Source organism: Platalea leucorodia (genome assembly GCF_965183815.1).
Source record: "Platalea leucorodia genome assembly, chromosome: 4".
Lineage (NCBI taxonomy): Eukaryota > Metazoa > Chordata > Aves > Pelecaniformes > Threskiornithidae > Platalea > Platalea leucorodia.
In genome coordinates, this window is record NC_138826.1 from 10324904 (window position 1) to 10339259 (window position 14356).

The 14356-nt window shown below is 36.8% G+C and overlaps 1 protein-coding gene across 1 annotated transcript in view; it reads right to left on the reverse strand.

Moving 5' to 3' along the window:
- Positions 1-14356, reverse strand: part of NHLRC2 (NHL repeat containing 2) — a 40086-nt gene that overhangs the window by 10085 nt on the left and 15645 nt on the right. Inside the window, exons 6-10 of the mRNA XM_082309515.1 lie at positions 5357-5456; positions 4650-4881; positions 4068-4190; positions 2767-2976; positions 1438-1663 (exon numbers count right to left, since the gene is read on the reverse strand). Coding sequence (XP_082165641.1) covers positions 1438-1663; positions 2767-2976; positions 4068-4190; positions 4650-4881; positions 5357-5456 — 891 coding nt within the window. The remainder of the gene's footprint in view (positions 1-1437; positions 1664-2766; positions 2977-4067; positions 4191-4649; positions 4882-5356; positions 5457-14356) is intronic.

Consider the following 14356-nt stretch of genomic DNA (forward strand, 5'->3'; position numbering starts at 1 on the left):
AGAGGTAACAGTTCTCTGTACCATGCATCATTTACTTTAGGGTGCCTAGAGTCTAACAGAAAACGTGTTTATGCAGTTCAGAAATTTCTCAGAGTCTGAATGCTAAGTGTCCTCCCTTCACCTTCAGGAACACTAGTTTATGGTTTTACTTAAGCACACAGCACCTACTATAGGATACTTTTTAGAAGTATTGACATTCCAGCGTAAAAAAATTTTCTCCTAGAGCATAAATGTATTAAACTTAAAGCAAATGAGTCACACCTGAGTAACTCAATAACCAGGCAAAACTGTTTCAATACACAAAGAATGTGAGAAAATATGGGTCATTTTGTATATTGGCTTTCATATAGTACTTCCAAGGATATGGATAGATTCTCCCTTTTGGGTACAGCTAGACCACTGGAAAGCACTGTCTCCAAACACCCACTAATGGTCATCTTGTGCAAGAAGGCATTTCAGATAACCTTGCTATTTTTGTACTGAAAAGAATTTTAAGGAACACTCACACGGTCTATTCTACCAGTCATGTTATGGGCACAGTAATCCCCAGCATAAGGATGGCAACGATGGCTAGAATTAAACCGCTCCAGTTGCACACCATGCGAACATGTTCCATGTGCTCTTTTAGAATACTTAAGAGTTGAGAGAGATTAATTTCGGCTCGGGAAACTGCCACAACATGAAGTAATATTTCCGTTATCCCAATATAATAATAATATTCCCACTTCACAGTAACCAAGGTACATAGTGACTGAAAGAGTTGTCCAAGGTCACACAGGAAGTCAGCAAAAGAACTTGCAAGAAAGGCCAATCATTTCTGCTTCCTTGACATACCATAATTTACCTCTTACATAAGAAAGCGTGCCTTATTACAGAAATATTCAAGCAGAAATATGCAAATATGAATTATAACAAGGTAGGTTCAAAGTAGTTCGGTATAAATGCACCTCAAATACTTTTTGGAAGAGACAAAAGCAAAAAAAAAGGAATCTCCCTCAGCAATATGCTTCACCTTCGTGGTGAGCTTTCTCCCAGAAACAGATGGTAGGGCTGGGATAAGCTGATCATAGAGACAGTGGAGAGGGCAACCACCGAAGGAGCAAAAAGCTCAACTGTTCTGGGATTAGTACCTTTGCAAGCCGTCACTGGCAGCTTGTTCCAAGAAAGTTAAAAAACAAATAATGATGCATCACGTATTAATTCAAGCAAAAAGCAGCCTATCAGGTGTTTTTTTTCTAAACTTCCCACTCCAAATGTTAAATGTATCAACTCTAAATAACATGTATTGCATCACCAGGTCAAATGGGTACACAGGACTGGGAGCGACATTTTGATTCATCAGACTGAGATCCCTTGCATTACAGGCACGTCATCATATAACCCACTTTGTATCTTACCTACTCCTGTTCAACTGATAAAACAACACAGGCACTTTACCTTCTGCTGTGATAAACCAGGAATTGGGTGCTTCTTCATTCAGTTTTGAATCTGGAGGAAGAGTCAACTTTAATAAAAACTGAATTGTCTGGCCAGGAGCTACAGTTAGTGAAGGAAGTTGAACGTTTGGTGCAGATTTAGGCAGTTTTGGAAGGCTTGCTATTTTATCCTTTTGCACCGGCAGGTTATCTGGAACATCACATGCTTCTGGATTCAGGATAGGCAACTATCAGTAGAAATCAAACAAAATATTTATTTTAGTTGTACTGAAAGCGAACAGGCTTTCACAATACAATCAGTTTCAGAGCTGACATGGACTAGGAAAACTAACACATGATAATATGGCTATTGGCCTAAAACTTTACAATACTACAGTGACAAAGAAAAAGGGGAGGACAAGATTTTCTTTAAAATGAAAAAGATAAAACTGATTATAATCCAAATAAAAATAATATTTGCTACTAAAATCATAAACTCCACAACTACTTTACAGTATCTGCTACTTAGAGTATCCTTCAATTTAAAATTTTAACAGTTGCATTATATTTTTACTTTAAATAAAATTTATAGGTATTTTCTTCTAATCTGGTGGTAAACAGCATGCTTTGGTAATAAAATCCAAGATTTTAACACAGTAAAGGATAATTTCCCAGAAAAGCCACCAACATGTTATATGATATGAAAATTTAAACAGACATTAAGATCATGTACTATCAAATGCAAGAAACATACAAGAAGACAGCTGGACCATTATGTCACATATGAATATACATACGAAAACTTTAAGACATAGTGCCGTTGTAAGATGGACAGGAGCACGAATTTGTTTTGCCTTCATGTTTATAAGCAAATACAGCAGTGCTCAGTTATGACAGTGGGTTTGATTTGACAACTTGGAAGCCCACTATGTATCCTGCTTTAATTCACTGACCTCCCAAAATCATCTCTTACGGCTTCATTATAGGACTTGGTACACTATTTCAACTTCCACTTGTTAGAAAGGGATTTGGCAAGTGCTCATGAAATGCTTTTCACACTGAAAAACTGGGCTGTATTTTGTAATAACTCATGTTTCTGTATTGTTCTTTTCTAGAGGATCATCACTTTCTGTTTTCATGCAAAAGCTGCCTTTCCAAAGACTAAGGCTTTCAACAACTGTGCTAACAGCCAATGTTTATTTGCCAGATCATCACAAAACATTCTCTGAATATAGCTACTGTACCCAAAAAGTTGATTAGCTATATGATTTTTATACCACTTGCCAAAGTCTGTAGTAGTAATTTATATCAAGAAACACCACTATGACCCTGTTTAATAAGTATTACTTGCCATGGAAAGAATTTTTGTGTCCAAATCCAGCACTTTAATCTGATGATTATTTGTGTCTGCGACATACATCAAGCGGCCATTTTCTTCAACACACAAACCTCCCGGTTCATTAAAAGTTGACTGTGTAAAGCTGGAACCAATAAAATTGCCTGCTTCTCCTGTGCCTGCCAGGGTAGCACAGTTCTTCATCTTGGGATCTACAACCTTAATCTAAGATAAACAAAGACACGAAAAAATTTATCTGAAAAGAACCCACCAGGAGTTAGTTCTTCTGCATTATCTTATGCCCCACATTTTCAGAAGCCAGCACTAGCTCTGAGTACCTTAGCTACCAAGTGTGTGTCCTAGAAGCTAAGTTATCACACTTTACCAAATGACATCTCCCACCTTCCCCCCATCCCCCCATTCCCTGCTGGACTTTACTTCTTCCTTTGGTCTTCATTCAGTGTTCTCTTTCATAATTTCAAAGGCACCTACCTCTCTGAGATAAAAGTATGCTGAATGGCTTGTTTTTCTCATGTTTGTTGCTCTTCTGGAAACATTTGCAAAATAGTAAGAGCATAACAAAACCGGCAGGCTAACTTCTATATCATTTTTTTCTCTAAAAATAGATGAGGGGTTTTTTTTGTCTTAAAGCAATAGCAAAAACGTTTATAATGTTTTACGTAATACCTGAAACAAAATTTCATTTGCCACATGAATTTCAATAAGCATTTAGTGTTATACACTTTATTCTTCAAATTAGAACAAATTACTTTTCTTTTAATGCATTTAATCAATGTACAGTTAACAACCTTTTAGACATGAAAGTTTATACAACACCACATAAGAATGATCACGCAAAACAATCTCTCTTATCTCAGAGTTCCATGGATGCAACGCACAATACTTCTTCTCAAAACTTGGGTGGCTTTTTTAAGGGAAAAGCAAGTCCTCTTGTTCTCCTGGTTTTATGAAACCTGCAGTATTCCTGACTAAGCACTCATAGCTCTTTTGCTCTAGTTCAGCATCTTTGGGAAGACATAAGGAAAGGGTCTTTAGCCTGAACTGTAACTTGGCACTTTAAATTCACCCTCCCCAAGGGGCCATCATATCAACACAGCAGCATGTGACAGCAAAACAACTGTAAAGAGAAGGACCCACAAGGGAAGGAAGGAAAGAAAAAGAACCCACAAAGGAACTCATATCATTTGTTTCCTCAGCTTAACTGAACCAAGCACAATCTTTGCGTGTTCCTAAAATAATCCTTCATAGTCGTAAAAACTGCAAAGCCTGTATGTAACACGCTACTGTATGCTTACCTTATGATTATAGGAGTCTGCCACATAGAGTAGTTTTCTTTTCTTGTCCCATGTTACTCCTAAGGGATGCTGCAGCTTTGCATTTATGCCTGCTCCATCGACATCACCGAAGGCAAACAAATTCTGAAAAAGTATTTTATTAAATTAATACATTTGATTATTCAATGTTGACATGACTTTAAATGATTGTAATTAAATGGAAATTCACTGGCTTAAAAAAAAAAAAAAATCAAGACAACTTCAAAACAAGGATACTGAAAACTGGGAAGTGTGGATACTAACCATGGAAATGGAAACTCTCACATTTACATTATCAATATGAATCCAGCTGGCTTTAGTGACCACACAATGCTGAATCAAGTTGGCTATTTCAAAAATAAGTGAAGTAATTTGTTATCTGAGGACCAACAATTTGCACTACAACCTGAGCGTCACAACCGGCACACATTTGCATTCCAAGCAGTGAAGTTAAGAAACTGATGGCCATGGAAACTGATTTACCCTCTCACCCCAAAAGTGGTTCCTCCAGGTCAGGCTTGAGGAATATTAGTAGGGCAGTGTGGGGAAGTTTGAAGTGATTACCAATGGATCTCTCTCTCCTCCTACAAGGTGCTTCACTGCTCCGTCTTTCAAAGAGATGGTTCGCACAGTGCTGCTCTCGCTATCCGCTACAAAAAGGCAGTTCCATGGTTCCTCGGAAGCCAGAGAGAGACCTGAAGGCTGTGCAAAGCCTGCCTTATGTGGGTATGCGTTGTTTCTGTTCTCTTCATTTCCACTCCCAGCGAATCGAAGGCAGACTCCTTTCTTTAAATCACTAAAGGAAAATAGTACCCAAGTTCAAGAATGAGTTTGAAATACTTCAGACATTATGCATAAACAGAAACTACAGGACAAGTGCTTGTGAGTTATAAAACCAGCTGTACTGCAACACAAGGAACTATTCGATGCCTTTCTGCTAACTTTTATTTCACCTCAGTTTATCACTCATCACTAGATAATTCAGCAAATGCAATGAAAAGTAACATTCAGTTATACAAATGTACCCTACCAAGTCATAGGTTTATAGCAAAAGTAGCATATCTCATTTCATCTTAACAGTGTGGCAAAAATCAGGCAGACTTTAAAGGACACACGCCTTTTAAGTCCGAACAGAAGCAGCAAGCTTCAAGCTAAGTACAGCTTGAGAAAAATTATTTTAAGTGTAACTTGATTATCTCTCTCTTTGGGGTTTGAAAGCTGGTTATCAAGACAAGCAGCAATTTCACATGCCTCTTATTACAGCTGCTTACCTTCCCTTTGGTAGTCTTCCACCTTCCAACATCAGTGCCCATACCTGATGAGTGCCTGCCATTGCTATCCACAAAATATCGTCTTCCTGGGTCCCTGAAACTTTTAAAAATGGATGTATAAAAACAGATGAAAAAAAAAATCTTTGTGAAAGTTCTATAAAACAAAGAAATCAACAAACCAACTCTGCTGCCCCCCCTACTCCAGCTCACCTTCTGCCAGGGGATAAAAAAACCAAAACAAAACACCAACCAAAAAAACAGAGAAAAAGAAGGAGAGAGAGAATGTCTTTCATCTACCAAGAACTCTGATATTTTTCTTCTGTACTCTTCCCAAGGATATAAATATTGTGTTTTTAATATCCCTACCTGGTAAAGGCAATACTTCAAATGGGATTTGCTCTTTGCAACACTTTGTATTGGGTCCATGTTTCAGCTATTATTTTTGGATTCATACTGGCCAACAAATATGTACATATCTTTGCTAAGCATGGTTTTTGGGGGGCTGGGTAGGGGTAGGTGGGGGTTTTTACTAAACTAGTGACAAAATTAGATATTCCAAAAAACTACTGGCAGTTGTATACAGGTTTTGAGAGAAATAATAAAGGCAGTACCTTTGTTACCTAACATACAGAGTACATAATGTTTTTAAGATAAGGGCAACTGATGCTTGGGTGTCATGCAGATTTACACTCCGGGGAGCAACAACTGCTGTTTATTCAAAGATTAGATGTGATGTGGGCAATTACTAATTTCCCCCTGCACTAACCATCCAGTTTCCAAGTTGTACTCCCTATGCGCATGTACATGTGATATCACAAATGTGTAATCTCAAAATACAATACGGCTATTCACCAACCCAAATCTATAAAATTACACAAAGCTTGCCCAGACAATATTTCACAAATAATGTGATACAAATGGAAAGAGAAAAACATGTAAGTGCTCCATAGCTTTAAACATATCACATTACAGCATAAGAAAGAACACATGAAGACAAGCAGTGAAAGACCATTAAAAAAAAAAAAAGCCCAAAACCAAAAGAAATTTACTTATCTCAGCCTTTTCTGAAAATCTTAAGGAACAGAAAGTTGACATTTAAAAGCTGCATTAAAGTGGGCCCTTATTATCTTTCTAACACTGTACTAGTCTATAGATGTTGTATACAACTGTCCCGTCTAGTCAGAGACAACATTAAAATGTTTTTCTAAATGAATGTACGAGGTATTGGAATAACTATTAGCCAGTCAACAGAAAAATACCTTCAAATGCTCACAGAAACTTTTTATTCACATGAACTTATAAAACACCATGCATCTCATAGCTGTTCCTGCAAACAATCTAACGGATACACCCCCCCCCACACACACACACTTCGGAGTTTCAAAATAAAAGCAATTATACACAAAATGCTTGCAAGCATTTTAAACCTGAGAAATTAGTCCAAATCAATCTTCCTAAAATGAAATTACCACTATTCCCCCAACTGAGATCCTGCTGTTGTTCTTCTAATCCTAAACCTTTCTTAAATTACACACTGCAAGAGGGGGGAAAAAAGCATCCTTCTGCCTCCAGAATCAATCTCCTCATACTGTGAGCCCCCTACAGAGTACTGGTATGTTATCTTCGGCCTTTTCTGTTTCTTAGATCAAGAGATAAGTTTCCAAGACTGAGATCAAAGGAACTCTGCTGACTCTCGCCTGCACCTCCACGTGGCTCCACGTTTTGACGCAAACTAGAGCTCCAAGAATAAAAGTCAAACTTCCAAAGCACCTAAAAGCTTTTCGTTGAGCAGAAAGGCTTGCAAAATGAGTTGGAAAACACATGTTTTATGAGTCACCAGAGATGTTCCCAAAGTACTGGGAATGCCAAAAACACCCCGATAAAAACAAACAAACAAACAAACAAACAAACAAACAACAGAATCACCTTTGATTAGAGCTTCTTTCCAAGAGATTGGAACTGAGAAAATGGCCTATCAATTCATTTCACATACATAGCACATGTTCAACTTCAGGACTTTATGTTTCCATCATGCATACCTTGCACTTTCCAGATGCTACTATTCCGAGTACCCCAGAATGAACAATGCTAAAATCACTGGTCAATTCAGAAAGTGAGCTTTTTATCTTGCTATGCTGTGCAGTTCACTCTGAGGGATCTCAAAAAGTGCTTTGTTAATTATTTAATATTCACTTCATCCACCAATGAAATGAACGAGTAAGACTCGTAAGACTCTGAGCACTTCAGAGAAATCTATTCCATTCTTCATCTATCCAATGCTCTAATTCCAGCCCCTGAAAACTCCCTTGTGACAGCTATACTTTGAAAAATTGAAAAGGTTTCTTACTCTAATTCTGCACACTGAAAGGCTTATCAAATATGAGACACAGGGAAAAACTATCAATATTAATTTCAAATTTTACTGAATATGTAAGATCAATAGAGAGAAGATCCTTTCTTCAACTAGAGAACAAGACAGGAAAAATAAGTAAGAGCTCCACAGCCATCATAAATTTTAATGCAACTTAAATATTTTCAACTGCATGGCAATTAGAGCAAAGGGAATGGATGCATGCATGGAAACAGCACAAGCATACTGAATTGTGGAAAATACGTCAGAACTTTAATAAAAAAATTTATACAAAACCAGAAAAGTAAAAACAATGCTTATAGTTGCACAGCTAAGGTATTTTATCACACAATGGTCCTGACACTACAGAGTTTAATGGTTTATGTTCTGAAACAAAAGACAGAAAAACCTCTTCTTTGAGGACAGAACAGTTTGAGGACATGTCACCACTGTCATCCTTGTACTGTTCTTGCAGGAGAAGGGGGCCAGGGAGAATCTGCATGCTAAAATTATGGTAACGCCATCATTATCATAACTGCTTATCATCCTTGAATGGAAAGAATTTATTTTTCAAGAATTTATTATAAAACAACATAAAAGAACAAAGCAAGTCTTTTACATTTATTCAATTAAGCACCGCATTCCAACCTATCTTGGGCTGTTTTAAAAGTCCAGTGTAGTTTCTCCTTATTAGGGTATGTGCTTTCTTATCTTTAGTGCCGCCTGTATCAAAGCAAAGTATGGCTTGCAAATGTGATATACTTATGTTGTAAAGATTCACTAATAATGAACTAGAGCTCTGAATGCACTGCCATTCCATATTATACGATGCTTCAGTTATAATACGATGATTCAGTTCCTGAATCTGCCTCTGCTATGGATCTGTGCTTTAAGAATTCACAGTCCTGTTTGTGCACATACACAACTTTAAAACAGTTCAGTAATACTGCTGATCATTAACTGCGAGTCAATCTGAACGCACAGAAAAGACTTTATTTCGTACCAGTCAACATCAATGTCTGTTTGAAGAGATTCCATTCCCAGGACTACCCACGCTTCCAGCTTCCCTGTCTTGGGACTGCATGCTTACTTCCAGTCTGGGAATTAAAAGCCTGGGAATCAAAGTTAGATTTTGTGGCTGGCACCACTGACATTTTCTAAATAGATTAAAGTTTGAAAATACTATTCTTGTCTACTAATTTTATCTTTAAAAAAAATAACAAGGAAGAAGTTTGTTGGTACACTTATCCTCTGCAAAAACACAAGAGGCAAAAAGGGCTATAAAACACGCCCTCCGGTTTACAAATAGGCACGCTGCCTATGTGCACATGTGAACGCAAGTCTCGTCTTCACTTAAGTCAGTGGAAGCTGAGCAAATTAAATCCAAACCTGACTGACAGAACAACTAGAGTATAGTTGTTGTTCTTCAGTGAGACAGAGAGAGCAAAGCCCCAAAGGAATGCTTTAGCACTGTAAGTCTGGACTGTTACAAGTACACGTCATCCTTTTCAGAGGAGTAAAAATTAATTTTCTTCTTTTTTCCTGTGCTATCTGACACTCTTTCACACAGTGTTGCATCATGCAAACAGCATAGCCCTTTATGAAACAAAATGCTTCTGGAATTTTCCTCCTTAGTTAACGTACCTGCCCTCTCATCAAGGGAAATCTTTGGACATAGATATCAAGGGGATGTCATACAATGGGAGACAACAGGGGGCTAAAAATGACGACTATAATGAAACAGTTTCGCTTTGTTTCTCAAGTTTTCTAACTCAGGCCTTCTGACTGTAATAGCAGTAAATACTTCAAAACAATACAAAGTAGAAGTGATAGCACTTGTTAACATGAAAGAACTAATTTAGATTATTTAGTGTTGGGATACATTACTATAACTACAGAAAAAGCTAAGCCTGGTTACGCGTTTTATTCATTCCTATTTAAGCACAGCAAACACATATATCTGAGGGTACTTCAGCATCGCAGTCTCCCCTGACCGCCAACACCCACATTCCATATTTGAGAGCAATTTCAGCATCAAATAAGAACAGTTAAAACCTGTCTCATTCTGACGCTGGCATGCCTGACAAAGACTCTGTAAGACTTGTCAAGGATGTTTATTTTCAGCAGCTCTGCATCTGGAATTTTGCATGAAAAACAGTATCTGATATCTGAACTAGTGTTTAGAAATCTGATTTGTAGTTTTAGCTTCTTTATCATAAGCATACATTTAATTCACAGAACAAGACTACAGACTGTGGAACAAAGAGAATGAGAAATCATAATTCCAGGTACAAATACAATAATTTTTTATAGAGGGCATTTCAAGTCATGGTCTTCAAAACGTTACTAAGTTTGACATCTGTTAAGATGTTAACTCTGCTAATCCAAATGCTTCTTTTTACTGCAGAAAGTAATTATCATCATCCATTTTATCAAGATGTCGAGAAGTCCAATTTACTAGAAAATGAGTCTGTCAAACTAAATTGTGTGGGATTACTGTTGGATATTCAGTCACAACTCCCATTACATCCTTATGTTAAGACTTTAGTCTTTGTATGTTTCCATCAAAGGCATGTTTGCACTAAAATACTAATGTAAATATCTAATTTCTTGACCTGTGTCTATAGTGAACATGTGAAATATTAGTAAGTTTTGTTGCTATTATTATTCAGCAATAGCATAAACTCCTTAATCTCTTAGTTTTGGCTTGGAATACAGAATCAGAGCATTCAGTCAACAGTTTAACCAGGTTTCTGGAGAGAGAAAGTCTGTTGGGCTGATCGCACAAAAAAGCTACTAGTTCTGAAAGTTTATCCCTCCTCAGTTGTCTCTCAAATGTTTAAAGGAAAAAAAAAATCCCAGTTTAGAAGCAGGAATGAAAGCTGCTTAGGGCTGACAGAACCCGTACAGAAATTATGTTAGGACATATGAAAACTTCAGTTAAATCTATTTGTCCCTCTCTGTGATTCTGCCAACACTATGAAGCTGGTTGACCCACTCAGACAATATACAGAAGAAAACAGTGCGCTTCAGAAGTCCTCCCAAAGCAAGACTGGGTAATGACCTGCTTCACTGCGGTTCTTCACTGTAACTTCTTAATGTCATATTTCTCAAAAGACTTTTTCTCCTTAAACAGGTCTTACACAGGAATGAAACCCTACAATAAGTCTTCCACTTTACTTCAGCCTTGTCTTTAACGAAGAATTTACTTTTTCTTTGAAATTTCAAATATTTTTATTTAAAATAATTACTATTTACAAGTAAATTTAGGATCTAGTTCAAGAAGAGTAGACAGACAATGCTGTTTCGTGTCAATGATGTCTCTAACACGATTTTCTGTGCAACTAAATTTGTACGACGGCAGATGCAGCCCAAAGCTGAATGGGGTATATTTGAGTTTGTACTTTGCATAGGAAACTGTTACAAAGAGATGAGAAGGCCTTCTGCATTCCAGGTAAGTCTACATTGATACATCATGCAGTCTTATTACATAGGCAACATATGTTTAGAGTAATTCAAATTTTGAGTTGTCCAGAAAAATGATTCCTAATTAACCCCTAATGATTACAAAAGCAGCTCTTTTATTTTCAGCTATTACCAAGGAAAATTCCTTTCACAGGACAATGAAGGCAAGAGCCTCAATGCCAGAATGAGACCAGACTAGAAGGAAAAAAAAAAAAAAAAGTGACATGTAGAAAGCATGCTTTCAAGATACAGACAGTTCAGACATTAACAGTTCATACATGGTCTGAGCTCACCCAGGAAGTGCTAATTGCCTATTGCTGAAGCGATTATTGCTTCATTTTTTGTAAAATTAGGGAAGAATTGCCATGTTCAGGAAAAAAAGTTTCCTCTGGAATGCAGTGGTACTTAATAATCCTCTAGCAGAAACACAGAGAGAAAAAAATCTTACATACTTTTGCCTTTTAAGGTCTATAAAAATTGTACCAGTATGATAAGGTACTGTACTTTCATTTAAATAATATCTATGTAAAACATAAACTGACGTAGAAATTTCCAACGAGTTTACTGAAAGCATTGTCAATACTGTACTTGGGAGTTTCTATAAATAGATTACAGTCATGCAGTTTAAGACCAGATTTTGGAATGTGAAACACACAGTTATGTCACCAAGCACAGGTCATTGTCCTGTTCCTTCCAGCAAGAATGCAGCTATCAAGAACATTTCACACTCAGATCAACTGTGCATTTAAGTATCACTTGCTTTCAACACCCACTGAATAAAAATAGAAGGGGACAACAAAGAAAGCTAAAAAAGCACACAGTAATTTAATAATGTATTTCTAAGCTGCTGGCCCTCCCCCTGTATTTCCTGCACAATCTATGTCAATGCAAATTTCAGCACCAACTTCAATGAAGCCAGAATTTAATCCATGGAGTTCATTCAAGAATTTTAAAGGAGGAGGGTAAAACACAAGCTCAGTGGTCACAACTAAAGAAATAAAAAAAGATGACAAGGAAGAATACTATCTGTCTGAATCCTAGCATGTGTTTTGTCTCCATTAACTCCACTATCTTAAAAAGAGACATTTGTGTCAACTTTCTTTTAAATGGTATTCACAGTCACTTAACCTCTTTGCCTCAGACTTCAGCATCTGCACAAAACGGGGAAACAAAAGCCTATTATCTCATGGAAATACTATGAGGATGCTTAAAAGCGTGCTACTTAGTAGTATCTGTTCTGAATATTAACTTATCTGCGCCCTCATAAACTTTTTTCCCCCTCAATATTTTTAATTTGGCAACAAACTATGCGTTAAAATTTTAAAAAGCAAATAATGAAGTCTTTTAATTGATCAATACATACTCTAAACTGTATGTAGGAGTAATTGCAAGAAACATAAGTGATACAGAAAAAAATTTTTCTCTTAAGAGGTAACCTTTCCCTTTGAGACTGAAAAAGGTCAGCATAAGCTGTTCAACACTATCTAGCATAGTACATAAACAGCTTAAACATTTAAACTTCTTTTTTTCTCCTTTCATGTTCCCGATAGCATGGCTTTGGACATTGAAAGGAAACTCAAAGAAGCATCACTTGTTTAAAAACCATAAAACCCATAAATCTATCTTCTGAAGAGAAAAAATGCCTCTTGTACTAGGCTTAAGCTACATAGATCTAAGGAAAATGGGGAAGTATGATGTTATTTCCTACATGCCACGCTAGTTAACACGAAAGTCAAACTTATGAATTTTGTAATAATGAACCTAAGTTGTTGAAATGTATATTACCTCCTGCAACTTCCACAGAGATACATGTAAGCATACGTAAAAAATGGGCACCGCTGTGTGGATGCGAACAAAAGTAATTTTTTAAAATCTCATCAATTACTTCATCCATCCAAAGGCATATATAAGACATTGTCATACCAGTTTTAACACAATGACCACAGGGTACCTACTTGTAGGACAGCACACTGAGAATCACCAACAGAAGGCTGGGTCTCTGCCCAGGACAGTGAAGATTTCCTACAAAACTGTGCTTCGCATGCATTTACTGAATAACAAATGCATCCTATGATATACCGGATAGTAACAGAAGATCCTACTAGGCTCAAACAATTTGCAGTAACAATACAACTTTGACAAACTCTGTTGCAGTGTTGGCAAACTATTTTGATGTCTGGCAACAAACTTAAAGAAGTCACTGCAAGTAATGACAATATCTATGCTGTAAGACAAATGCACTGCAGACTACAAAACAGTCCTGGTTCTCTCATGCTCTGGGACAGACTCCTGTTAGCATTTTACTCAATACAACCGTCCGTTTTGACAACTCTCTCTGGTTATAGTTTTCTAAAGAGTTTTATATAGCTATTACAGTAATTTACATTTTTCCTAGCTTACTTCACTCACACAAAACCATATTAAAAAAAATCGTAAAAAGAAACTGAAAGCACCCCCCCATTTTATCTATTTGGCCTAATACCCTCTCAAAGAAGGAATTTAAATTGATTTAAGCTCTTCTTAACTGACAAGTTATATTATATTTTGTAGAGATCTAAATAGACAACTGACTGGTAGGTTCTAACTGAATATGAAAAAATCTATGCTGCTCTGAACAGAGTGCATTCAGAAGATCTGATTTTTCTGTAAATGCTTATAAAAATTCAGCAGTCAGTGTTGAGCAGTGCAGATGACTAATCCTCTACAGGTGACTAATTCAGTGATTACTATGTTTATGTTGATAACAATCATATCAATTAATATTTAACAAGCAGAGCTCTCAAAAATAAAAAGTATCAACAGATATCCAACTACTGGCAGAAGCAGAAGAAAGCATCATGAAAAATGAAAAGTAAAATTATAGGATATTTTTAATAGTTCTGTTAACCAGCTTAAGGTTCTGAGGCACTGATGAGTTATTAGTCTCCTACTTTGCTGATCTGCAAAACAGCTCTGCAATAACATCACACAGAGATCAGCTTGCTGGTTCAAGATACCTTGAAAACTATACCATCTCGTTACACAACAGTCTACTGGTTCAACAAAAGGAAAATCAGATTGGATAAAATTCAGCAAAACTCATGCCTTCATTAATAGCAATCCACATCTGGTGAGATTCTCTTTCAGGTACTCCTTTCTCTTGCAAGTAGGATTCCACACACTTAACACAGATTGTAAGGGTCGTT